The sequence below is a fragment of the Copidosoma floridanum genome, unplaced genomic scaffold (assembly GCF_036245765.1).
Source record: "Copidosoma floridanum isolate Cflo_tuat_1 unplaced genomic scaffold, Cflo_Japanese_pri ptg000029l, whole genome shotgun sequence".
NCBI classification, from domain to species: domain Eukaryota; kingdom Metazoa; phylum Arthropoda; class Insecta; order Hymenoptera; family Encyrtidae; genus Copidosoma; species Copidosoma floridanum.
This window is the reverse complement of record NW_028321906.1, coordinates 7,392,484-7,416,304: the sequence shown is the minus strand read 5'-3', so window position 1 is coordinate 7,416,304 and position 23,821 is coordinate 7,392,484. Positions and strand designations below refer to the sequence as shown.

Sequence of the window (23,821 nt, the reverse complement as noted above, 5' to 3'; positions counted from 1 at the left end):
CACATACAATTTGGAAAATATGAGCTTCAGCTTTGAGAGCGAAACTCGAGAATTATTTTAATGCACCCTGCAGAGGGATATCATTTTTAATGGAATATACATTTTTGTTCTGCGAATTTTCGACTGCAGTTTCGGGAATTTGTAGCAAAAGGATTATTTATTTTTCAATGTACAAATGATCAAAGTACTAATTAATTAATATGCGTTTCATGCCATTAAAGGCAATGCCATTTTTAATGAAATGAAACTTTGTTCTGCGAATTGTTAGCCGTTACAGGAATACGTTACAATGGATAACATTCATTGGGCTCGCGTTGACGCTTCTTTGTGCTTAACTTTCAGTATCGATGATCTTTCAAACATGTTATTTCAAGCACAGATCACGATACCCCGAATCACGCGAAAATACCGCTTTATGATTAACAATCACCATATCTCGCTTGACTATATATGGGGGCTCAAAGTACACCAAACACCATACGAAACACAAACGAGAGAAAAAAAAACACCCTTAATCGGCCATCTATGTCTTTCAGCCGTGCGCCAACGGAGCCGACCCGCGCTCGGAGCAGTGCTCAGCCTTCAACAGCGTACCGTACAGCGACCAGCTGCTCATGTGGTACCCCTACTACGACCCGTCTCGTCCTTGTGCCCTGATCTGCCGCGGGGAGCAGCTCGGCATTGCCAACGCAAACGATAACAACAACGGGGCGAACCTGGCAGTCGCAGGCAACAACAAGGGCCAGCGCGTCGCAAAGGATGAGGAGTACGATTCGGACGAATCGATCGTTGTGCAGTTGGCCGAAAAGGTTCAGGACGGCACGCGCTGCTTCCCCGATGCCCAGGATGTTTGTATCAACGGCAAGTGCATGGTGGGTATATATATATATATTGCATTTGGTAAATATCGAAGGACAAAAAATGTGTTATTCGTATTATAACAACAAACGCAAATATATAGTGCCGAAAAATCGGCAATGCACCCAAAACCTTACTAAATCACGAATTTCGCGATGAAACCCCCAATGCAGACAGGTCGAACTTACGTAAAATACAACGCGGAAGGGAGCAAACGAAGCCCGGCAAAGATTGTGCATATTACGTGCTGCAAAGTTGGCGGTAGTAGTTGTTGTACGGTCGCAATTACCACTTGATCAATTTCGCGTTTCGACGTTGTGCCTTTACGTGTGTGTATATATATGTAGTTATGCGTGTAGTAGGAGGTACAAGAGGGCGCGCGAAGAAAGTAACTCGCAAGTTCCGAGTAACGTGGAACAAGTCGGTAACGAGCTGAGGCGTCTCGGTTAGCAGCAACAGCGGCAAAACGGTAAATGAGCTACGGCTTGTGCGTCTCGAAATGAACGTACACAGGTATACGTGTTCGTCGAGTGGCTGTTTGGAGGAATTGCGTGACTCCTCGTTACATCGATCAGTTATTTAACGAATGATTTTCTTTAAATAAATTACTCCTCGATCCTGGTGTACTTTGCATTTTCGCCGCCAATTGTTTTTAAATTACTCCGAAATCCTTGAAACGCGTTGCGCAACCCCTCACTCATAACTCCTCGTGAATTTATCGCGTCAAACCGAAGGTGAAATTAAATCGAGAACAATTACACCTCGTCTTACCTCCGGAGAAATGATTTCTGGCTGGAATTTCCCAACGAGGGGGTGGAAGGAGCCTGTATAGTAAGGAGGTACCCATGCCCTCTCTTTCCCTCTAATGGGCAGACAAATCCTCTGTACCCGAGACTGCCTGTTATACACCGCAAAAGATCGTATCTTACCCTTTACCCTTTCCCATCACCGCGTAACCCACACACATGTATATATGTATGTATACAGCGTGGTTATGCAATATCGGATCCCGCGGAGGGCTTCTTCCACCGGCGCCGCCGTGGCGCGGATAAGGGATGAATAATGTAGGCGGGAGCCCGAGCGTGGCCCTGAATGACAAATCAGGAGTGCCTGGGACCCCTTCGCCGAGCGTGTGATTTCGCGGAGCCGAAGAGCCGATATATGTGAGGGGTAAAGAACTGCCGCTCCTACGAATTCCCGGTGTGCCCTCGTCTGGGGGAGTCGGCCCCTGCACCCGAGGTGACGCGAATTTTTAATAATCTCCCATCCCCCCCTTAGTTCAGAATGAATGGCAGGTGCGTGAAAATGTGGTGCACGTGGTGATTAACACGGAGGGGGTTTGACGCCTGTTTAAGGGGGTTGGCTGCGACTTGAGGGTCGGGGGCAGCAAGAGCCGGGACGTGTGCGGCGTCTGCGGAGGCGACAGCTCGACCTGCAACGTCAAGTACGCCTGGACCCTGGAGTCCACCTCCGCCTGCTCGGAATCCTGCGGAGGCGGTGGGTATTTGTACATATGTATATTATATACTCGATTTGTCATTGCTGTTGTTGCGACATTAATTTAATCGTGTGTTGAACGACAGGATTCAAGACGGCGACCTCGGTGTGCAAGACGACTGGGCCCGAGGAGACGGTCGTGGACAGCAGCAAGTGCGACACCAAGTCGAAGCCGGACGAGATGCTACTACCCTGCAACTCCCATCCGTGCCCGACAAAGTAAGTTTGCCTATATACACGTCGACGCTATCGCCCCCGAAATACATATATGGCCCAATTTAGCTTAATGGGCGCACGAGTGATATGTACCCATGCATGGGTGAGGGAAGAGCTCGTTTTCGTCTCGACTCTCGCAATTATACAGTTTAAAAACAAATTTTTTTTTTACATTCTCCATTTCGGCTCTTCTCTGTGTGTACACGCGGTTTATGGTCGTTTTCTTCATTCATCGGCGAGGACCATGACCTGTAAATCTATTTATTAATTTTTTTTTTTTTGAACACGCGATAAAAATACTTTTGCATATGTAACGAAGGAATAAGGGGGGTGTACGACTTTTTCCTCTAAAAAACCAAGCTTGGACGTAGCTTGGCCTCATTGTTGGGAGCAAGTTTGCTTCGCACGCAACGGATATACACGCGAACGATGCACCCCCCGCAAACGGAGCTAATTAGACTCACGTATCGAGTCGGAAATCACGTACACGCTCTGCACATCACGCGCGCTTGCTAATAATAACCAGCACCAGGAGCAACAACTGACAGTGGCGGGGTGTATTGGGGAGGGAGAGAAGATTATACACACCAAACGACACCCGGGTGCACGCAGTCTCGGTCCAATTGTCCCGATGTATATGTATGCGCGTGAATTCTCAGGCGACAGCAGCCGGGATACGATATAATTACGCGCACTGCAGTTGGGCCGCACCTATAGGAGACGCAAAGGGTGGGAAGGAGCACTGCGCCACGTAGTTGATAAATCAGGTGTGCGCATAATCATAAGTTCCCGATGCTCGACGCCCCGTCAAATGGCTCTAATTGCTCCGAAGCCGCGAGTTTAGTTTAATTCGGTCGAGCTGCCGCAGAGCCCCTCGAAGATCGTGCGTCCCAGGAGGTGCATTTTCCAAACTAAGTATATACGTGCCGTGCTCTGTCCGACTCTCGCGCTTTGCACCTGCTTGGAGCTCAACTCGACTAATGAGCCGAGGCTGCGACGAGGTGACTTTTCGATACAGCTACAACGTGTCGCGGTCGGGTTTTCAAAGGAGGCGCGGTTGACGCGTCGTCGCCAAGGGAGCCACTTGACGTCTCTCGGCCGTCTATGCTCGGGGGTGTTTATTTTTGTCTTTTTGGGGGATACTTTGGCAAGTCCTCCCTTGCCCAAAAAGAAGGAGCCAATGGCCCGAGGATGAAGAAGGACCCTTTTACACGAAACCCTCGTGATCCGTGGGGCGCGTGCGTTTCAATTAGCCCAAGTGCGCCAAAAAGAATGAGAAACAAAAAAAGTCCATAGGTACGTGACGGCGGGCGTCTCGCGTCAACGGATGAAAAGCCATTATTCGCTTTGAATCTCGAGTGCTCGCTTTATCTCTCCCTCCGTACGCGTACTTCTTCGTGTCCCGTACACGCACATAGACCACTTGGATCGCTTTCAGAGCGCCGACTCTCGACCTTTTCTCTTCTTTTTTTTTTTTTTTTCTCCGGCCGCTTGTATACAAGACCGTGCGGGAGGAATGGGAGAGTAGAGGAGGACAAAAACCTACACGTGCACCCCGTTGTAGCAAGGAGGGACGAACAGAAAGGCGACTAGAGAGAATAAAGAAGAGAAGGGAGGGTGTACTCGAGCTACTCGTCCTTCACTTTTTTCTCTTTCGTTCGCTAGGCGATGTATGACAGCAAGCCGTGTGGGGTACATTACGCGTACGTGAAATTTGACGCTGGACAAGCGAGGCCGAAGGAGCATACATGGCTGATTGATCGAGAGGCGAACTTGGCTCTTTATTACGGTCTAGGGGTGCTGGAAAGAGATTTAAAAAAAAAAAACAATTCAATATTTTAATCAAGCTCTGTTTGGGTTATTGAGATTTTTTTCTTTCCCCACCACCCCTGCTCCACGTGTCTCTCTGCGGGGTGTAAGCTACAGAGCCTTTGCAGTATAGGGGATGGCGTTTCGGTGGATTGTTTTACTCGTGTAAGAGATGGATGGGAGACGTTCTCTTTCTCTTTTTCATTTAGCGGAGCACAATTGCGTGGTGTTTCCAAGTGGACTTTTCATCGAGGGAGTGTAGGAAAGTTAAATTTAACGTAACACGCCTGTACGATTGAATAACGGGACAAACGCGAGAGGGTTGGTGAAAAAAGACTTGTCCAAGTGTACATGTGTATGCAGGAGCCCGGCTTTTTGAGTTCGATTGTTTGAGTGTATTTTTCCACAGATCGACGTTCATGTAGGTGCCAAAGGTTATTATCTCTCCAAGTGCCATATTATATATTATACGAGTGCTCAATGGTTTTCATTGCAAATAAACACGACAACTCGAGCGCATAGCGTCACTCGCCGGTAGACGGCAAGTGCCGTATATACAATTGGAATTGCCACACGAGTGCCGTATAATTGGAACTGTCAGCCGCAATAACGCTCGCCTTTGGGAATCCCCTCGGTGGACATATTTCGCCCTCTCGATCTGATTTTTCATTTAATCCGCACGTGCTCGTTGAGACGAAAATTTTCTTGATCGCGTGAACCTGCAAGCCTTTTTTTTACTTATTGTCAAATCAGCGTGACTCTAGGTGGAAAAAATCAGGATTAAAGTGTCGAAATCGCTATCGTTGGCAAATAATTGTACACCGGGTATATATATACACTAGGTGAGGGTGGATTTTTCCTCGCAAGGATAAACTAGAAATTCGCAGGTGTCCTCGTTATTTCCTTCCTAATGACCCGTAGTGCGGTCGCGTGGGTGATAATGTTTGTCAGGCGAGTCGAGTCCCTTGGGACGATAATTCCGCGGAGGCATAGTTTGTAAAACGACAACGATTAGCCATCGGAGTTTTTCTCGACTGGCCTACATCGTATAGATGGTTTTACCATCGTCTCGGGATTTAGAGTAGACTCGGGAAATTAATTTCACCGCGAAGATGATGCTCTTGCTTTTCAAACTGTGATTAAAAAGAAAAAGGTATATGTAGACGCAGACGTGTGGCAGAGAGGGCGGGTTTTAATCATCGCGTCCCTAATTTGTCGGGCTGACGGTGATTTCAGATGGCTCAGCGGCGAGTGGAGCATATGCAGCGTCCCGTGTGGCGGAGGCTCGAGGAGTCGGCCGGTTTTCTGCATCGAGGAGAACGGCAACGCCACCAGTAAGGTAAGCCAAATTTTTTTTTGTTCAATATATACCTAAAACCTTTTTTTTTTCAATGATCATAATGAATAATGAATAAAGTAGTTGTACAACATTCGTCAACGAATAAATGTATTTTTTCTTGGCGAGGAAAGTTCGAGGGTTATGGAAACTTCGGGGTGGGAGCGTCTTCAATTAGAGAAGAGTTCTGCATTTCTATATACATGTGTGAGGCGATCGTGAGTTTTTAGCACGAGGGATGAGGGCAAAATGACCGAATGGAGCACTAGTTGTCACTCAAACGCGGCTTTTTTTCATCGCAATAAGGACAATCTCACGTAAAATTTCGCGTTTAAAAGATCTTACTCGAGATTGCATACAAAAAATATGTATTTAAGAAAAAGGCTACTATTAATCAGTCGTTTCGATCAAGCGAGAGAGAAATGGCAAACTTCCGCGATGACTCGCAGACGCCGCGTGTATAAATCAGCGTCACAGGGGGGGAGGAGATGAGGGAAACTTTGATTTAAGGAGCCCTCGAACTTTCGGCCCAGGCATGTTGATACCACACGTGTGCAACACTCGAGGGAGCTCGACGCAGTTGAAAAACCAAAAAGCACTGCTTAGGCAGAAAATTGTCACGTTACAGCTTCCGGACTACAAGTGCAACGCCAGCCGTAAGCCCAAGTACCAGGAGATCTGCAACGCGTTCTCGTGCCCAATGTGGGAGCCGGGCGAGTGGAGTGAGGTAAGAGGCGATTTCTCCTTGAATTTTATTTCGTGAGCAGTGAAAAGAAAAGAAAAAAAAAAAAATCACCAAGTGTCTTTGCTCTCGAGTACGGGGGAAAAAAACACGCGCGTTTAAAAATTCAAGGCACGCAAAACGCCCGCGTGAACTCTCTACTTTTACGCGCGCTCGTTTAACCGAAGTAAGCCCCGAGCTCGCGATTTACCTTTTTTTTTGTTTTTTACTCCGATTCTCGAGACTCCGGGACGTACGGATCATGGCTTCGAGACTGGAAGGAACGAAATAACTTTGATACTTGTGGTTTATTTTTTTTTTTTTTTTTTTTTTTATTTCAACCACTACTTTATGTTTAGTGTTGGGTCGTTGGTAAAGCTACAGAGGGGGTGATTGTTGAAATAATTGAAGAAACGTATTTCCACGAGCTGAAACGATGATTTGTACACCCTTCTGAAATCACCAAATTTTCAATCTGACCCAAATGAAAAAACACATCCACTCGAAACTCCATTTCCGTCACACAGTTCTCCTAAAATAAAAAAAAATCTAGTTCATGCAAAGAAGCAAAGTTTGCGAACGAGGATTAAGGAGTATCGTGGGCCGCAAAAGCGTGTGGATGAATACGAGCACGGGGGGATTAAAATCTCAATGGCGCTGGATATCAGGGGGGAGGGAAGGGGCCATGCACCGGCGAGACTTTGACTATCAAACTTTTTTTTCGCAATAAACACGGTGGAGGAGGGATACATCCGAGAGTTCGACGGCAAAGTTCCGCGGCAGTGGGTACAACTGAGCGAAATAAAAAAAAAATAAAATAAAAAAAATGCAAAATCACCGCTTATGGCCACTGCTTTATTCATGAAGATACGCCCCCTTCCCCCGTTACGCACGTGCCCCCCTACTGGCGCAACAATTTGACAACTCCGATAAATTCCTCAAGCACGGGCTGAACTCTCTCTATCTCTTTATCTGAAAATAACCAAGTACTGTTTCATATATTTACATATCGTGCAAAAAAAACAAGGTGAATTAGCTCATTTCGATGAATCACTCGTGGTACGAGTTTGCGCAAAGTCATCGGCACACGGAGGGGCACAATGGTCATCACGTGACTCTCTCTTATGAAAGGGAAGCTACGTCCGGAAGATAGAGTACATGTGAAAAACAGCTTAATAATTTTCATCGCTGTTGGGGGGAGGGTGGGTATATACACATGTACTAGATTGAAAGGCTGTACGGGCTCGCGAGGGACGGGAATTGATGGACTCGGCGACCCATCCTTCCTTTTCCTCTCCTCGGAAAGCCACTCGAAGCCACTCCATACACGCTACACATACGCGCTCCCTTTTTACGTTGGTATTGTATTCTTTTATCTACTAGCCTTCGATCTCGAGTGCACCGATGTACCTATACATGAGCTTTGCTATTCTTGCACATCTTTCGGATATTGTACATCAAACATGAAGAAAAAACCAATTGGTTCTTGAGCTAAATGTAAAACGATACAAAGTGCAGACAAACCCTCGGGGGAAGTTGGACGAATGCATATTTTAAATGTAGTTTCCCTCATTCGAGACTCTGTGAATTAACCAGAAAGTTTTATCGGATCTGTCAATAAACAGCTGTACCTGTGCGATCGTCAAAAAAAGGCGGGTGGCACAGCAAAGCAAGGAGCTATGTATAGATTGAGATCGGCCATTTGGTTATTCAAAATCGACCCGGAGTTACATATTTCAGTGACAGCGAGCTATACTTATTTTTGATTCGCTGATCCGTGTAAATTCAGAAGCACGGCCCATCCTGTATTGTAAGTTCTTCGAGAGTGGCACATATGCTCGAAAATTTAATTACGGAGCCAACGCGTTGGAAACAACCTTGTGCGTGGAAATGTTTTTTTTTTTTTTTTTCCAACACGACACGAAAAGTTACATTATGTTTCCAGAGAAAAAAAGGTAACACCGCCACATGCACGCAGAAATCAGTACTTGCGGTTTCGATTTTCCAGTCTCGACTCGGTTACCCAACGGAGTAGTTATAGCACGTGGCTCAAGTTTTCTCCCTCTACAGTTTCACCCTAGACCAGCCAGGGAGTCCTTCCATCTCGAGTGACGGGAAGTTCACGCGCGTGAAAACACGACAAACGTTACATTAACACGGCCAAGGGGAACTTTTCCCAGCCGATCTCAAAGTATGCCCAAACGAAAAACTCCGCGCTTAACGGGAAGATCCTTTGGAAAACGCGGCTAACGAGTCGTTAGTTTCGGGCTCATCTTCTTTTTTTCTCCGAGCTCTCCTCGCCTTTCAGTTTTTGTCTCACACAAAGTTTGTACGCAAATTTTCTTTCCTCCCCCCCCTCCTATTTGCTCATCTAGCCGACTCGGGATGAGCTTTCAAAGTATATATACATTCGTGGCGATCTACCGTGACTTTAAGGAAAAAACTGGGGAAACTCGAGTACAGGAGCATACATGGTAATAAATGGAGAACCCGCGAGTAATGGTAACAATTGGTCCTCGGGTGTAGTGCTCGGCGAGCTGCGGTGGTACTGGCACGAGGACCCGCAAGGTCGAGTGCCGCGACGGCAACGGGCGCGTCTCCTCGGACTGCGACCCAGCCCAGCGTCCCAAGAGCCAGCAGGAGTGCCGCGCCCCGGCAAACGCCGACTGTTCCACCTGTGAGTCTCTGCTTCTTTTTTACGCATATTATGTACAATGTACCCAGGCTCGGGTATATCTTGCTTTGCAATATCATTTTTTGACAAAAGAGTCATGCATTGTTTGTGATGAACGAAAAAAAAAACTTTTTTTTTTCGGGTGCTTAACAATAATTAAGAAGCATAAAGAGTAAGAAAAAAGTGTATAGATTACAGTAAAAAGTAAGTACTTAATTCGGAACAAAATAATTGTCAAAAATCCATGAACTGTGCCCGAGTCTGCTGCCAATAACATGATTATAGTGAAGCATTTTCACGAGAAACTCGATGGAGGAAGAAAGAGGGAAAAAAAGAAACAAAAATGACATTATTTTGCAGACGCCGACGAAATGATGCAGGCGTATCCGCTAGCCCCGGTGCCGGAGAAGCTGATAGACCAGCCGGTGCCCTCGCAATCAACGTGAGTATACGTATATACATATACATGTGACGTTCATGCAGCCCTCGATGAAATTCCGCATTCACGTGCCGTGCAGCTGGTCTGTTTATTTGTTGCTACCGCAAACTATCCTGCAACTACACGTGTATCGGTATATATATTTTCCAGAAAATGGCTATTGAATAACGAAAACAAAAAAAAAAGCGACGTCGCGTGCTCGCTGATAATAAAAAGGAAAGGGATGAAGAAGAGATCGAAAGGAGCCCACTTGCCGATCAACAACTTCTTCTTTACGTTTACGTGTATTTTACCTCAGATAACACCGGGCTGTCCGCCTCGTAAACTAACAGTGTATACCTATATTTTCTCACAATTATCCGGTACACTTTACTAATCGCCCCACCCCCTTGATCGAATGGATCGCGCAACAATTAATCCCAAGAAATGGGTGCATGGAGACACAGCTATGATATCCATAATCGGCGAATCGGAGCAGCCAAGGAATTGCGGGTGCGCCTGCTTGACTGCAATCAGTAAGCCAACAATAAGACCCGCGATCCAATAGTGCTCACCGCGGTGTATATTGTCTAGGATAAGACGGATACATGTAGAGCCTTACATGCAAAACCAAAGGAGCTTTTGGAATTCCCATGTTACACTTGTCCAATGGCAAGCACCTTGTACCGTCTGATACATCCTTAGTACCCGTGTGAACGCACATAGATATCGCATGGGTGGAGGGACAGTTGGGGTTCCAAGGGCTGTTGTAGAGCTTTCGACTTTTTTTTTAACGTACCTTATTGCGTGGGCGTACAAAAGGCCAATTGATAAAACAAAGCCAAGATATCAAACCACTGTAAAAGAAACGCAGAGCGAACCGACCACAAATACAATTTTTTTTTTTTTTTTTTCACGCAAATAAACTGCCGTCTGACCATATCAGGATGTGACTACTTACTTGCGGCAAACGAGAGCTTTTGAACCACCCCCTTTCAATTTGTTTGCAAAATTGTTGATTAAGACAACTAACGGACTATATAGGTACATGTCTGCACGTCGATCATTCTGCATCATATGTCATTGACGTATATCGGACTACGCGTCTCTCGATGCGAATCGAAAATAAATCCGCGTATGTAACGTACCGCGAATCAATTGGAAACAATTGTCTCGGCTTGGGTTCTAATTCAATTGCAAGTTACGGCTCTCTCTCTCTCTCTCTTTGAGCACGTGTGCGCGAGAGAACGTGCAAAGCTCCCTTGGAGAAAAGTATGGTGTAAGAGACGCAGTGTGGGTATACCGGGCAAATTAAAACGACGAGAAGGACGTGCTGGGGGGGGGGGGGCGAACGAAAAATTAAATAGAAGGATATACGGGTGTGTGTGTGTGTGAGAAAGAAGGAGAAACAAAAGGTGAAGGTAACGCACGAAAGTGGGTGGAGAACAAGACAAAGAGGGGGGGTGCCCGCGTAAAAAAAATCAAGTTTAAAAAACTTTAAAAAAAGTTTTTTGTTCTTGTTCAGATAAAGTTTTTTAAAAGTTTTTTCTTGAGACAGAGCGAAACTTGGTCAGAACTTTAAACGCAAGTTTAAAAAAAGTTTCTCTGTACTTTGTAAAAAGTTTTTTACTCAATTTAATAAATTCTTTTTGGCTTTTCGTCAATTGACTTTGTCTAAATTATAAGTAAATGTATCTAAAAAAAGTTAAACAAATTTTTTATAAAGTTCAAATGGAACATATTAAAACTCATACTATAACGTTACTTAAAAAAAAGTTTTAAAAAATTCATTTATAAATTTATTCAAAGTTAATACTCAAACTTATGAAATAAACAATATATTTATTGTATGTGATATATTTCATTAATACAGTATACAATAATTATTGTGCAAAATGTGAATTTTAACTTTAAGGATTATAAATTACATATATTCAACGAATTTAACTGCGCGTATTCATCTGCATTTTTTCTTTTTAGATTATTTTAATTAAATTAATTAAATTTATTTTATTTTAATTATTGCGTTTAAAGTTCTGACCAAGTTTCGCTCTGTCTCAAGAAAGAATTTTAAAAAAACTTTTTCTGAACATGAACAAAAAAACTTTTTTTTAAGTTTTTTGAACTTGATTTTTTTTACGCGGGTGGGGGCGGGAAAATAAGTTTCGAGGAGAGAGGTCGAAACTAGATCGGTTTCGTTGTTACGGGCTAGAAGCTCTCGGAAGTTTCTGCTCGAGAAGTTTAAAGTGGAGAGGAAAGGGGGAGGCTGGCAAGTATATACACCCCCGGACGCTAATTTGATGTATTTTTGCCATACGTAGCGAGGGCACGAGCCAAGGGATGCGCGTTGGTAATTTAAAAAAGCCCGTCGGTTGGACGAGTATGTAGATCGAAATCGGTGTATCTTTTGGGCTCTCGTTAACGCATGTACTTGTATTACCGAGTGATGCTGCTAATGTTTCCAGGGTTTTGCCTTTTTTTCCATCATTTCTGTGTACACGATTGAGGGGGCATGGAATAGTTTTTTTACCTGATAGGCTTGGAACGAAAAAAAATAAAGAAAAAAACAGTGGTTTATACGAACAAATGTACCAACACACCCCTGACTCCGTAGATTCGTGGCGGACGAGTGGTCGGCGTGCAGCGCGAGCTGCGGCGAGGGCGTCCGTCACCGGCAGGTTCACTGCAAGATCTACCTCGAGTTCAGCCGCACGATAGCCAAGCTGCCGGACCACCAGTGCACGGGGCCCAAACCGCCCCAGGAGGAGAAGTGCGCTCTGGAGCCGTGCCACCTGCTGGAGAACAGCTTGGCCTACAGGATCGACCCAGCGGGCGACAGCAGCTACGCCGAGTCCAGCGACGGCTTCAGGTCGTCCTCCTCGGCCCTAGCATCCGCGGTCAGTAGCTACACGGGTGGCGGTGGCTCGGGTGGGGGCTACGAGGGCAACGTCAAGGTTGCCTCCGGTAGCTCCGTCAAGACCACCTACTCGTGGCAGGAGGCCGGGTACACCGACTGCAGTGCCACTTGCTTGGGCGGTGAGTGTGACGGGTTTTTTTTTCTTTTCTTTTGCCAACATTTTTTAAGACCAAAATCTCTTGGGTCAACTGTCTATGAATTGTCTTTTGTTTTTCCAAAGAATTAATTTGATTTCTACAATTTTTTTTTTCCTTGATTGAATAAAAAATACAGGTGTTCAGGAACTGATAATAACTTGCGTCCGAGATGACACGAAGAAGGCGGTGATGCCTCTGCTGTGCACGGCCGAAACGAAGCCAGAACTGAGGACGAGAATATGCAACGACCACCCCTGTCCTCCGAGGTAATGATTATTATTATTATTACTATTTCAAAAGTACAGCAAAAAGAAATATTTTTACAGCATCAATTGAAATTACAGAAACAATAAAAAACACAATACATAAAATGCATCATTACGAAACACAATTCAATTGTTTTGCCTATACCCGTGCAGATGGAACACGAGCGAGTTCAGCGACTGCTCGAGTCCGTGCGGCCTTGGGATCCAGACGCGCGAGGTGACGTGCTTACACGAGGTGACGCGGGGCCCCGGAAACACGGTCACGGTGCCCAGTCAGATGTGCCCCCAGCCACCCCCGGTCGACCGACAGTACTGCAACGTCTTCGACTGCCCGCCCGAGTGGCAAGCCGGTGAATGGGGCAAGGTGAGTTCTTATTTTCAATTGATAGCAAACTCAAGAAAAAAAAAAAAAAAAAAAAAAAAAAAAAAAAAAAAGGAATAAATGTGTAAAAACTCCAAAAACGGAGGATAATACGGGGGTGTGAATGTGCGTAGTGCTCGAAAACGTGTGGCGGTGGGGTCAAGCGGCGCAAAGTCGTGTGCGAGCAGACAATGGCCCAGGGCCGCAAGATCGCCCACACGGACGGCGTGTGTTCCGCATCCAAGCCCCGCGCTGAGAAGGAGTGCAACAGCCGGGCCTGCGAGCAACTCGCGCCCGGGGCCCAACCGGTCATTGTCACCAAAAACGCGACCTACGTCCAGGACGATCCGAACAAAAAGGTCAATCTCGACATTGGCGGCCGGGCGACGATTTTTCAAGGCACGCCCGTCATCAAGATACGCTGCCCCGTCAAGAAATTCGACAAGTGAGGCTGGCTTCTTTTTATCTTACACTTGGCGTTTTTCCATCGGTTTCACGTTAACCACGTGGTTGAAGCTCCACAGTACCAAAACCACTTTAATTTGAAAGGGAAAATGGCAAAAAAAAAATTCACGCTCGTTTGACCGGCCACATATTGACTCCCGGGGCGAGGCGGTCAAACATACACACAGCTTTGTGTACTGCTGGTTTAACGCAAGCTTTTTCTTTTTCCTCTTTCACGCAGAGCTCACATCGTTTGGCGCAAGGACCACGAGGAGCTACGCAAATCGCGGAAGCACAAAATCAACAAAAAGGGAGCTCTAAAAATCGTGGACATAGGCATGGCCGACAGCGGCATATACTCCTGCTGGGGTAAGTTGCACTGTTTTTTTCCCCCCTTTTCAACTCTGTTTACAATAAACGTTGCCAAGCGTGGACGGGAAAAGCCGGTCATTGTCGGACGCGGAGAAAATGGGTCACCTTCCACGACACATTCGCTTCGTCACTGTGTGTATGTGTTTTTGATGCTTTTCACCCTAGGGGCTTTTCTTATTTATTTACACGTTTTGCGGTCGCGTTTCCGTAATTCTCGTGAGCTCAGCGCTTTTTGAGCGATCTAGTTTTGCGCTCCATTGTATGATTAATTTACGAAAAACGTACGAAGCATCTCTTTCTATTGGTGTATAGCATGCACATCGTCGAGTATTTACTTCACGGGACGCTCTTCTCAACTAAATAATCCTTGGCAACATCACTGTTCAATTGTGAATTGTTAAACATTTGTGAAAGTAAAATAATAAAAAAAAAAAAAAAAAGAAAATGTACAACATGGGGATGATCTATCTAACTTGGCCCAATTCACAGCCGGGCAGACGAGCGCTGCTCTGTACCTGACGGTGAAGCCAAAGTCCCGCGACTTGATGAGCAACGAGGAAGTTTTGCGCTCGGGCAACGCGGTGCACCAACGCCAGGGGGCCCAGCTCAGTTCCGCCCCGGTCAACTCGGGTAAGAACACGATTATATTTATATACGCTTACCACGCGTGTTTCCTCATCATTATTATTATTATTATTATTATTATTATTATTATTATTATTATTATTATTATTATTATTATGTACAGTCATTGTCCTCAACCCTTTGGTTATACCTTTGTTATTGTTGTCGTTGTTGTCGTTGTTGCTGTTACAAGTAGTTACAATTAAGCCAACGCAGATGAGCGCGTCTTCTTTTCCTCTTTCGGTATATATATATAGGTGGCTTACATCGATTAGGCGATTAAGTACTTGTCGTTGCTCTATACCATCCTGCATACTTAGCTCTAATGCTCTAACGGTATAAACTGTACCTTTTCTGCTGACCCGAGGAGCGGATAAGCGCTGATTTAAATTTTCATTGTAAATTCAGGAGAGTCCGAGTATATATATGTACCGCTGTTGAATCGATATTTCAGTGTACGCGAGTGCCACGCGTCACCAGGTTTTTACGGCGTTAAATTTCTTGAGCGCAGGCTCGCAGGTAAGCGACAACAAAAACGTTGGGTTTAACAGCCAAGTCTGCAAAAGTTTTTCCAACGGCTCGTTCCAACTTTTGCAAAATTATTTAAAAACAACGTAAATCATCTCTACGGTTGGTTTTAAAGTTGTCGATCGGCTACAATCGGCTATACTTGCTCGTCCGTGCGGTGAATCGAATGACTGAACAATCAGTAACCGATTGTAGATGCCCCACTCAATAACACAATTTTCAGTCCGTGAAAGAAAATAATAATAATAATACTTACGGATTAAAAAAAAAAAAAAAAAACCATTAATCAAACAACCGCAGAGCCGTACTACGGCATCTACGGCGAGGAGTCGAGCCAAGAGAACCAGCAGAGGTCGAACGTATGGGCAAGCACGACGGAAAAGCCGCAGAAGCGCAAGAAGCAAAAGCAAACGGCTAGCCCGTCGCCCTCGGACTCGACCGGCAAATACGACTACTCTGTGACGCCCCTGCACCAGGTACGCCACCCAACGCAATCACCTCCCTTTTTTTTCCCCGGCTACTGTCTCTGAATTTTCTCTAAAAAAAGTATATGTACGCAAATATTAATAGCTAGACTAACTGTGCTTTCTTTCTTCTTTCTTCATCTCGCTCCCAATCCCTCGACACTTGCGCTAACCGACTAACAATGCCCCGTGGTGGTGGATTAACCGGGGCGCGGGATAACAAAGCCCGTCGAGTCTTCCGTCCCGTCCGGCGCGTCCACCCTCGTGCCTCACCTCAGCCAGCTCGTGACGACCATCAAGGTGCGGCTCTTTGCCCATATCTAACTCTTATTGCCTCTGCCAATCGCCGAAAAAATGTACGAAAATACCTGTAAATGTGTATGAAAATCCCGTGATGATCCGCAGAGTTACTGGTCGCCCCGAGATCAGCCGAGTCCGAGTTACCAGCACGCAGCCACTGGTGGCTACCACGAGAGCCGAGCGACGCTGCCGGCCACGATACCCGAGAACAACGGCGAGTCGGGGGGTCAGTTTGGCTTCCTCCGGGGCAACACGGTCATCCCGGACAACACCTTCGGCCCGGACGAGGAGCGGATCTTCATAGACGACGACAGCTTCGATGCGGACGAGACGGTCTTCGAGATTGAGCACAGGGAGGAGAAGGAGGAGCGAGGCCACCACGACGCTCCCACAGTGACGATGGTGAGCTTCGACGGCCCCAGCCAGCCGACCCGCACGCGCCACCACCACGGCAGCACCGAGTCATCGTCGCGCCACGCGCAGGGCAGGAACCAGCGCGGAACGAGCCGGGACGACGAGGTGGCCACCGACCCCTCGCAGTCCCCGTACGTGTCTTCGGAGTCGATGGCAGAGGACGAGCTGCAAAAACTCGAGGCCAATGGCACCTCGATCGGCGACGTCGCTAGCGAGACGGTGTCGGTCGCAATGACGACAACTGCGGCACTCGAGGCCCAGGTTTCCGAGTCCACGGAGGAGGAGGGGGAGGAAGAGGAGGAGACCGAGGCACCTGGGGGCAAGTTGGGCAGGGAAATGATGAGGAACGTCGCCGTCACCGAGGCTGAATCCACGACGAGTACGACGACCCCGGCTCACACGGAGCCTGGCAAGAGCACCGTGGCTCCGCTCGTTTTAAGCAACGAGAACGAGAATCACGAGCCCACTATCGGCTCGGTCGGTGCTTACGGCAAAGGTATAATTGATTCATCGCTTTGAAAAATCAGTGATGTAATTTCAATATTAATTTCTCTTACAGCAAAGGACGATTTGGTGTTCGAGTGGGTGACGACGGACTGGTCGAGGTGCTCCCAGACCTGCGGAGGCGGCGGCTTCCAGGTGATTTTCGATGTTCAATTTACCACGTGTTAAAAAAAAAAAAAAAAAAGAAAAAAAATTGTGCGGCGTGTTTAACCCGTTGTACTATTACTGTCGAGCAGATGCGAGGTGCCCAGTGCACGGTGCGTTCGGCGAAGAACGACTCGAGCGAGACAAAGGTTGCGCCTAGGACCGTCATAGGAGCGTCCCTGTGCGAGGACGCGGGCTACCCGATGCCAGAGAAGGTGCGGCCCTGCGGTGGCGGGAGATGCCCACAGTGGAACGCCGGCGAGTGGTCGTCCTGCGAGTCCTCGAGATGCTTCACTTGGAAGACGGGTAATCACCGTTGATGATGATGATGACGATGAATAAAATACATGAAAATTTATTGTGCCGTTTCAGCGATGCAGAGGAGAGAGATCAGCTGCCGGTTGGTCGAGGAGTCGGAGGACAAGTCGGAGAACGTGACGGTGACCGACCCGAGCAAGTGCGACGAGGCGGTGAGGCCACCCCAGAGGCGAGAGTGCTACAACGACGCCTGCAAAGGGGTCTGGAGGGTCAACGAATGGTCAGACGTGAGTATATACATTATACGCGCTTGTTTGGGTTTGTGCGGCAATCGTTTGGGACATAATGCATAAATACGATCTGTGTGTCACGTAGTGCGACGCTCCTTGCGAAAAGGACGGGATCAAATATCGCATGATACAGTGCGTCTGGTACGGCACGAAGAAGCCGGCCGGTAACGCCTGCAGGGACATACCCCGACCGCCGGTCATGAAGACCTGCCGAGGACCGCCCTGCCACAAGACTTCGGGTAAGCTCGACCCTCGACTACCGATCGCGAGGATCCTTCGATTTCTTTTGTTTTCATGCGTTTGCGAAAATATTCCTTTTAGAAGATTGCAAGGACCACTCGCCGCTGTGCAGACGAGTTAAGCAGATGAGCATCTGCCGCATGCCGTTCTATGGAAAGCAGTGCTGCGAAACTTGCAAGCTCGCGGCTCACAACAGAAGTAGGAGGCACGCCACGAGACTCGCGTACTTTAAGCACCTGCGGCGCACGTAACTCGATCCAAACAGTCGAAAACCACCACAACTGTCGAGGTCAACATAAACATGTATTATTATTATTATTATTATAGGATGTATGTTACAAGAGCTTGCGAGATGCACCAATATACCTATACTTACTACGTTTTAAACAGATCAACGAGGCTTATTGAGTACATCATCCGGGCGGGAAGCGCGTCGTTTACTCTCCCCACCCTCTTAACTAGCCCATGAGGATGATGAATTGAAAGTTGTTCGCGTCTAATCCCCGAGAAAATTTCGTTGATTGACCCCAATTTTAAATAATATACAATATATCATGATATAATTGTATCGTCAAAGTCAATGAGTGGAAAAAGCTATGAGCGATTTGTAACTGTTACCATGTTGCGTTGCGTTTCATTTTTCAATACATCGGGTGAAATAAATGCCTACTTGGATTTTCCGTACCTATATTGCTCTTTTGGATCAACGTGTTTGAGAGTTTATCGAAATTTCGGCTCGTTTTGTTGAGGACATAAATACGTTTCCCACTATTGTTGCGAAGAAAAAATAAAACAACTAACCGTTCAAGACTGAAACTTTGCCGTACTTCATTTAATAAAATACCACACATCCCATCGAGAGATGAAAAATTTAAAATACCAAAAGCATCAACAAAAAAATATTCAATAGTTATGACACAGTCGACCGCGCAAATTGCAAATGAATAATCGCTCGATGTATCCAAAGACAAATTTTCCGATGTTTCCTTTCTCCTACTCCTACTCCTACTCCTACTGACTATACGCTATATAAGCATCTAGCTACCATACGAATATAAACTTATAATACTTACTCCCTACTCACTGCTTTCTTTTTAAACTATACAGCAAAGCGAGGAAAATCATGAAGGAGCGAAATTAAGATTAAGAGAACGAAAAATAGTACCACTCGAGCGACGTGGGCTACGCAAAGTAATATAAATATATAAATAAAAATGTTTAAGCATATGCCTATTATCATAAGGACAAACAAACAAACAAAAAATGAGAATACCCTCGCGGGTCGAATGTAAGCCAATAGATTTTAAGCAATAAACGAAAAAAAAAAAACATTATATATATAGAAATAGGTGACATTCTAAGATGATATCGAGGATGATATTTTGTTAAAAAAAGAAAATGAAACGAAAAGTCAAACGTCTGACGAAAATTCGTCGTCACTCCGCTGTAAGTTGTTCGAGAGAATGAAAGAAAAAGGATCGATCGATCAAACAAGTTGATGATTTATTTGTTGAACTGCTGTCGTCAACATACAATTTGCCTCAAGGAGACGATGGCTAAGCGATGATGGGTTTGTAGAAAAACAATGTAAACGAAAAATTAAAAAAAAAAAAAAAAAAAAGGAAATAAATAAAATAAGTAAACTAATATAATATATCCTCCGGATAAAAGTAAAGCTATGTAACACGAGCTTCGTAAATTATCGAAAATAATTACAATGCGAATATTAACAAAAAATAGTTATGATTCGAGAGACACGAAAAAGGTAAGACCGATATCTGTAATAACTCTCGTTCTTCGGATTACGTTTTTCGAGTGGCCAACTTTTGCCCCTTGGAGCTTTTTTCTCCCCGCCTTTTCTAATAAAGGAAAGGGATGTAATTTTAAAGAATCATTGTTGCATCGATAATACGTAAAAAAAAAAAAAATAAAAAAAATTGCTAAGTGTTATTCATACCTCACGAAAACTATTGTTAAATGTTGCGTTACGATTGTGTTTCATTAACTACGATACACAGCATTGGTATGAAACGGTTTTAATGGTGCAGTACATCATTCGAGGTGTTACTTTATATGATGTTTACAATTTTTAGAAAAACAATCTATCTTGCGTTTGTATTATTTATGATAAATTATTTTTTATGCGTTACTAATTTTCAAAATAACACGTCGACTTTCGTGAACAAGAAATACGACGGTAGTAATAAATGATAAAATTTTAATGTAATAAAAACGTGTCGTATTTCATCGATACTTGTATGGATTCACAACTTGAAAAAAAAAGGAACTTGTTGTAAATAAAATTTCTCACCACCAGTTAACTATACTTAAATACTGTAATGTTGAATTTCGTAATTGATTTGAATACCCAACTTTTACTTTTATTACTAACTTGCGACGTACGTTATGTAACATCAATCGTATTAATATATTTAAAACTTTATAATATTTATAAAAGGAAAGTATGTAGTCATTAAAAAAAAAAAAAAAAAAAAAAAAAAAAAAAAAAAAAAAAAAAAAAAATAGATAGATCTTTTTTAATTTAATACCCTCGAATTTAATATAAGTAGAATATTTTATTTTGACTGCGTTATTTATTCTCGAGTTGTTAAATAAGAAATAAAAAATCAAAGTAAAGCATCAATATATGTACGAAATAAATAAATAAAGCGGTTATCATCCGAAAGAAATATAGTATAAAATTTGTGAAATGGTACGATTTGTTCTACTTTTATAATTTAATTGCAAGGTAGTTCACAAAGTTCTTTTGTACATATGACTCCTACTCATCAACCTATAAAGTAATTGAGAGCTAAAAAAAAAAGAACCGATCCTTATTACTGTTTTATCACAATTTATGTAAATACGGGACTGCCTGGTTTTTGTGCATATATATACCGGTGAAATGTATATATGTGTGTTATCGAACAAAAAAAAATATATATATATATAAAAATATTAACTTGAAATTACAATACTTGTCACTCATTGTTCATTCACCAACCAAAACTCCTTTTATACATAAAATATTTATGATTTTCAGGACGATTAATGGAGAAGAAAAAAATGATAATAAGATCTTCTATTTTATTCGAAAAAATGGGGCATCAATGGTGCGCTCTACGCAAATTGTATTTTTGTACACAACCATGTAGATAAGGTACGAAGAAGTGTTTGCCCAGGTATAACAACAACAACAACAACAACACCAACAATCAAAGCACCGTTCAACGCTTTGTACACATTCAGGATCCGCGGTTGAATCAACACGGCTGTATGCACTTGCAATAATGTGTACCGAGATTCTCTCACCGAGAAATCAGTAAGGCACTGCGTAGCACCGATCACTCGTCGCCATCGATCCCCCAAAGGCTCCTGATCCTGGACTCCCTCGTCTTCCAGAGTTTCCTGAGCAGCGCCCACTTGTCATCGGCGTCCCGCATCAGGTAGAGGTTGCCCGGCTCCCGCGAGTGCGTGTACGCGCCCAGGGTCAAGCTCTGGGCGAACCTCGCGCACACGCACACCTTGAGGATCTTCCGCTCGCCGGCCGTGAGCGGCCGTACGCTCTTGTACCCGTCGATGACGTGCCTGGCCATCCCGAGGTCGTTGGCCTTGGTGATCATGTAGCAGAGACATACCGCCAACTCGAACACGTAACAGTTGACGTGCGAGTCGCCAAAGTCTATCACCCCGAAGATCTCCGCCTTGGAGTCCCCGACGAGGACGTTGCTCTCGTTGAGGTCACCGTGAATGATGCCTCGGTCGAGGCTCTCGTGGACGGGCAGCACTCGGGCCTCGAACTCCCGGACGATGCTCTCGACGAGCTCGCGCTCCGAGTCGCTGTTCAGGGCGAAGACGAACCGCCGGAGCCTCGACACCGCCTGCAGGATCCAGAGCGAGGTGCGGTTGGCGTAGCCTGGGTGCGAGAAGCCTTGCAGGGTGAGGTTCAGGGTGGCCGCGAAACTCCCAAGGTTGAACAGTAGAGCTGCCGACACGTGGGCCACCTTGCCCAGGATCTCGCCCGGCTGGAAGACGAGCAGCCGCAACAGGTGACTCTTGCCTGCGGAGCAATTGGTCTTTTATAGCATCGATCGGTGACATTGAAATTTTATCGCACGCCTTTACTTGATAAAATTGTTTCTTTGTTCGTATTGAAGTTACGGTCTCGAGGCCGTTTACGTTTTTCCGATTTCTGGGCAAATTTTGATTTTTCATCGTAAAAGCATTACGTTTTCGCAAAAACAATACATATAGATACATACAAATAGTATAATATAAAGGAAAATAATATCGATTCTCAAGATATTCTTTTCTTTCGTACGTCCATGAGCTATATCATTTCACAAATTTACATTTATTTCATGTTAAAGTTTTTTTTTCCAAGAAATATACGTATAAATGTACGCGTTGTTTTTGTGTTTGCCTATACGTTGTCAAAAAGGTAAATATTACAAAGTCAACTGCTCGACAGCTAAATAATATATATATGTTCTCATGCACACAGCACATGAGAACATATTATTTAATTGCAACAGATTGCTAAGAAAAGAACGTGCTTCAATCGAACCTCGGCGATAGTGATCGGTAAATAAATCGGTCTAATCACAGCGATCTCAAAAAACACCATAACGATCTCCGTAGGAAAACTATTGTATGTACACGTAAATAAAAAAGAAAATTAATCGATCCTTACCACTCTTGAGAGTAACGGTCGAAAAGTAAGCCCCATCCCTCTGCTTGACCGGTATGGGACAGACAATACCCTTTTCCTCAAGAAACACGAGCAGCTCGGTCTGGGCCTCGTAAAACTGGGTGTCCTTAGAGTCCAGGCTGTTGATGATCTTCAAGATGTAGCCGTGCTTGGGAACCTTGTCAAGGATGTACGGATTGTCAGCCATCGACACGGACGTCAGCTCGACCCGGTAATTACGATCGTCGTAGGCATCGAGCTCGACGACGGTTTGGGTGTTGATACCGTAGTGCGTTTTCAACAGCTCGAGCACTTCCTGGATCTCGAGAGTGGCTTTGATCTGCTGTCCACGACTGAGTACCTCGTCCATCTTTTTTTTTTTTCTACAGTCAAACGGTCCCCCGGTAAGTGCCGATTTCTTACCGATCGTACACACGCTGCGTGAGATCGGCTGACTGTGACTGAACTTCCTGGAGATTCGCGCACTTATTTAACAGCTACCAGACACAGAATCGGTACAGCTTATACACGCGCGTATGTTCTTTGCAATTGAGCTGCAGATTACAAGTGTTTCCCGGCGGTGCGCGCGAACGAGAATAATGCGTCCGCAAGCGGGGGTTTATCGTTCATTGCCACTCGAGCGATGACGCGCGATATACTTAAAGCCCATTAGAGCTTGATGTAAAAATACGAGGGACAAGTTGAGCTGTTACCGCGTTATCGGCGCGTTGATAAGGAATATTTTTTATTGGGCAGGTGTGTGTTGCGACATGAAGATTTTTCACCGCGACGCGCACCATCGGTCGCGAGCTCGTTCATTATTGACGAGCGGAGACGAGGGGTTTTTCCAACGCAGTTACATAGATTTATTTCCAATGCGATTTTTCTCGATCAACGTCACGCAAGACTCTGGTATACAAATCATCGTTTGATTGCGCAACCAAGGCAAATGCACAGCGTGAGATGTCGCTGCGAGATAAAAGTTCAATGGATCCATCAGCTATTAATTTATCCGAATAGACAAAAAAAAAAAAAAAAAAAAAAAAAAAAACACCCACACACATCCCTCTCGTTTGGAGTGATAAAGTATCTCTGGACCTCGTGGGAAGCTCAATGAAGTGATCGCCCTAAAATTTCGCCGGAGCCCACGGCTCGAAAGTAAAATTGCCACTGCACAATCGATTCGCCACTGCTCGTCGGCTTGACTGACAACTCACTGTCATTATTGTTACCGGTGATGTTTATCGGACAACGCACCATTGGCCAAATTAACGAACCCACGAGCGATTAAACCAAACAAAATGCAAGACGTATAGCGTTGTGTGTAAAATACGAAGCA

At 45.0% G+C, this 23,821-nt stretch overlaps 2 protein-coding genes across 2 annotated transcripts in view; one reads left to right on the top strand and one right to left on the bottom strand.

Annotated features, from left to right (window-relative positions):
* The window catches only part of nolo (ADAMTS-like no long nerve cord), a 58,183-nt gene extending 37,932 nt beyond the window's left edge, over positions 1–20,251 (top strand). Inside the window, exons 5-25 of the mRNA XM_089596095.1 lie at positions 537–872; positions 2,214–2,355; positions 2,442–2,574; positions 5,617–5,719; positions 6,345–6,443; positions 8,964–9,114; positions 9,472–9,553; positions 12,144–12,565; positions 12,720–12,849; positions 13,003–13,213; positions 13,345–13,655; positions 13,896–14,023; positions 14,516–14,656; positions 15,479–15,654; positions 15,868–15,942; positions 16,048–16,852; positions 16,916–16,995; positions 17,097–17,310; positions 17,377–17,549; positions 17,638–17,791; positions 17,874–20,251. Of these exons, the coding sequence (XP_089452221.1) occupies positions 537–872; positions 2,214–2,355; positions 2,442–2,574; positions 5,617–5,719; positions 6,345–6,443; positions 8,964–9,114; positions 9,472–9,553; positions 12,144–12,565; positions 12,720–12,849; positions 13,003–13,213; positions 13,345–13,655; positions 13,896–14,023; positions 14,516–14,656; positions 15,479–15,654; positions 15,868–15,942; positions 16,048–16,852; positions 16,916–16,995; positions 17,097–17,310; positions 17,377–17,549; positions 17,638–17,791; positions 17,874–18,043 (4,236 nt within the window). The 3' untranslated portion in view covers positions 18,044–20,251. The remainder of the gene's footprint in view (positions 1–536; positions 873–2,213; positions 2,356–2,441; positions 2,575–5,616; positions 5,720–6,344; positions 6,444–8,963; positions 9,115–9,471; positions 9,554–12,143; positions 12,566–12,719; positions 12,850–13,002; positions 13,214–13,344; positions 13,656–13,895; positions 14,024–14,515; positions 14,657–15,478; positions 15,655–15,867; positions 15,943–16,047; positions 16,853–16,915; positions 16,996–17,096; positions 17,311–17,376; positions 17,550–17,637; positions 17,792–17,873) is intronic.
* Positions 20,252–20,859: 608 nt separating this feature from the next.
* On the bottom strand, positions 20,860–23,511 carry LOC106637187 (hydroxylysine kinase). Its single transcript, XM_014349893.2, has 2 exons — positions 22,486–23,511; positions 20,860–21,852 (listed from the first exon to the last, which is right to left on the bottom strand). Exons 1-2 carry the CDS (start codon positions 22,850–22,852, stop codon positions 21,137–21,139), a joined length of 1,083 nt encoding a protein of 360 aa, XP_014205379.2. The 5' UTR covers positions 22,853–23,511; the 3' UTR covers positions 20,860–21,136.
* Between the last annotated feature and the right edge of the window lie 310 nt (positions 23,512–23,821).

What these genes read in the sequence shown, in the direction of transcription:
- LOC106637187 (XM_014349893.2), bottom strand. Translation starts at nt 22,852, where the DNA reads ATGGACGAGGTACTCAGTCGTGGACAGCAGATCAAAGCCACTCTCGAG. An exon ending in GACCGTTACTCTCAAGAGTG is followed by an intron (nt 21,853 to 22,485) that starts GTAAGGATCGAT and finishes ATTGCTCCGCAG; the next exon opens with GCAAGAGTCACCTGTTGCGG.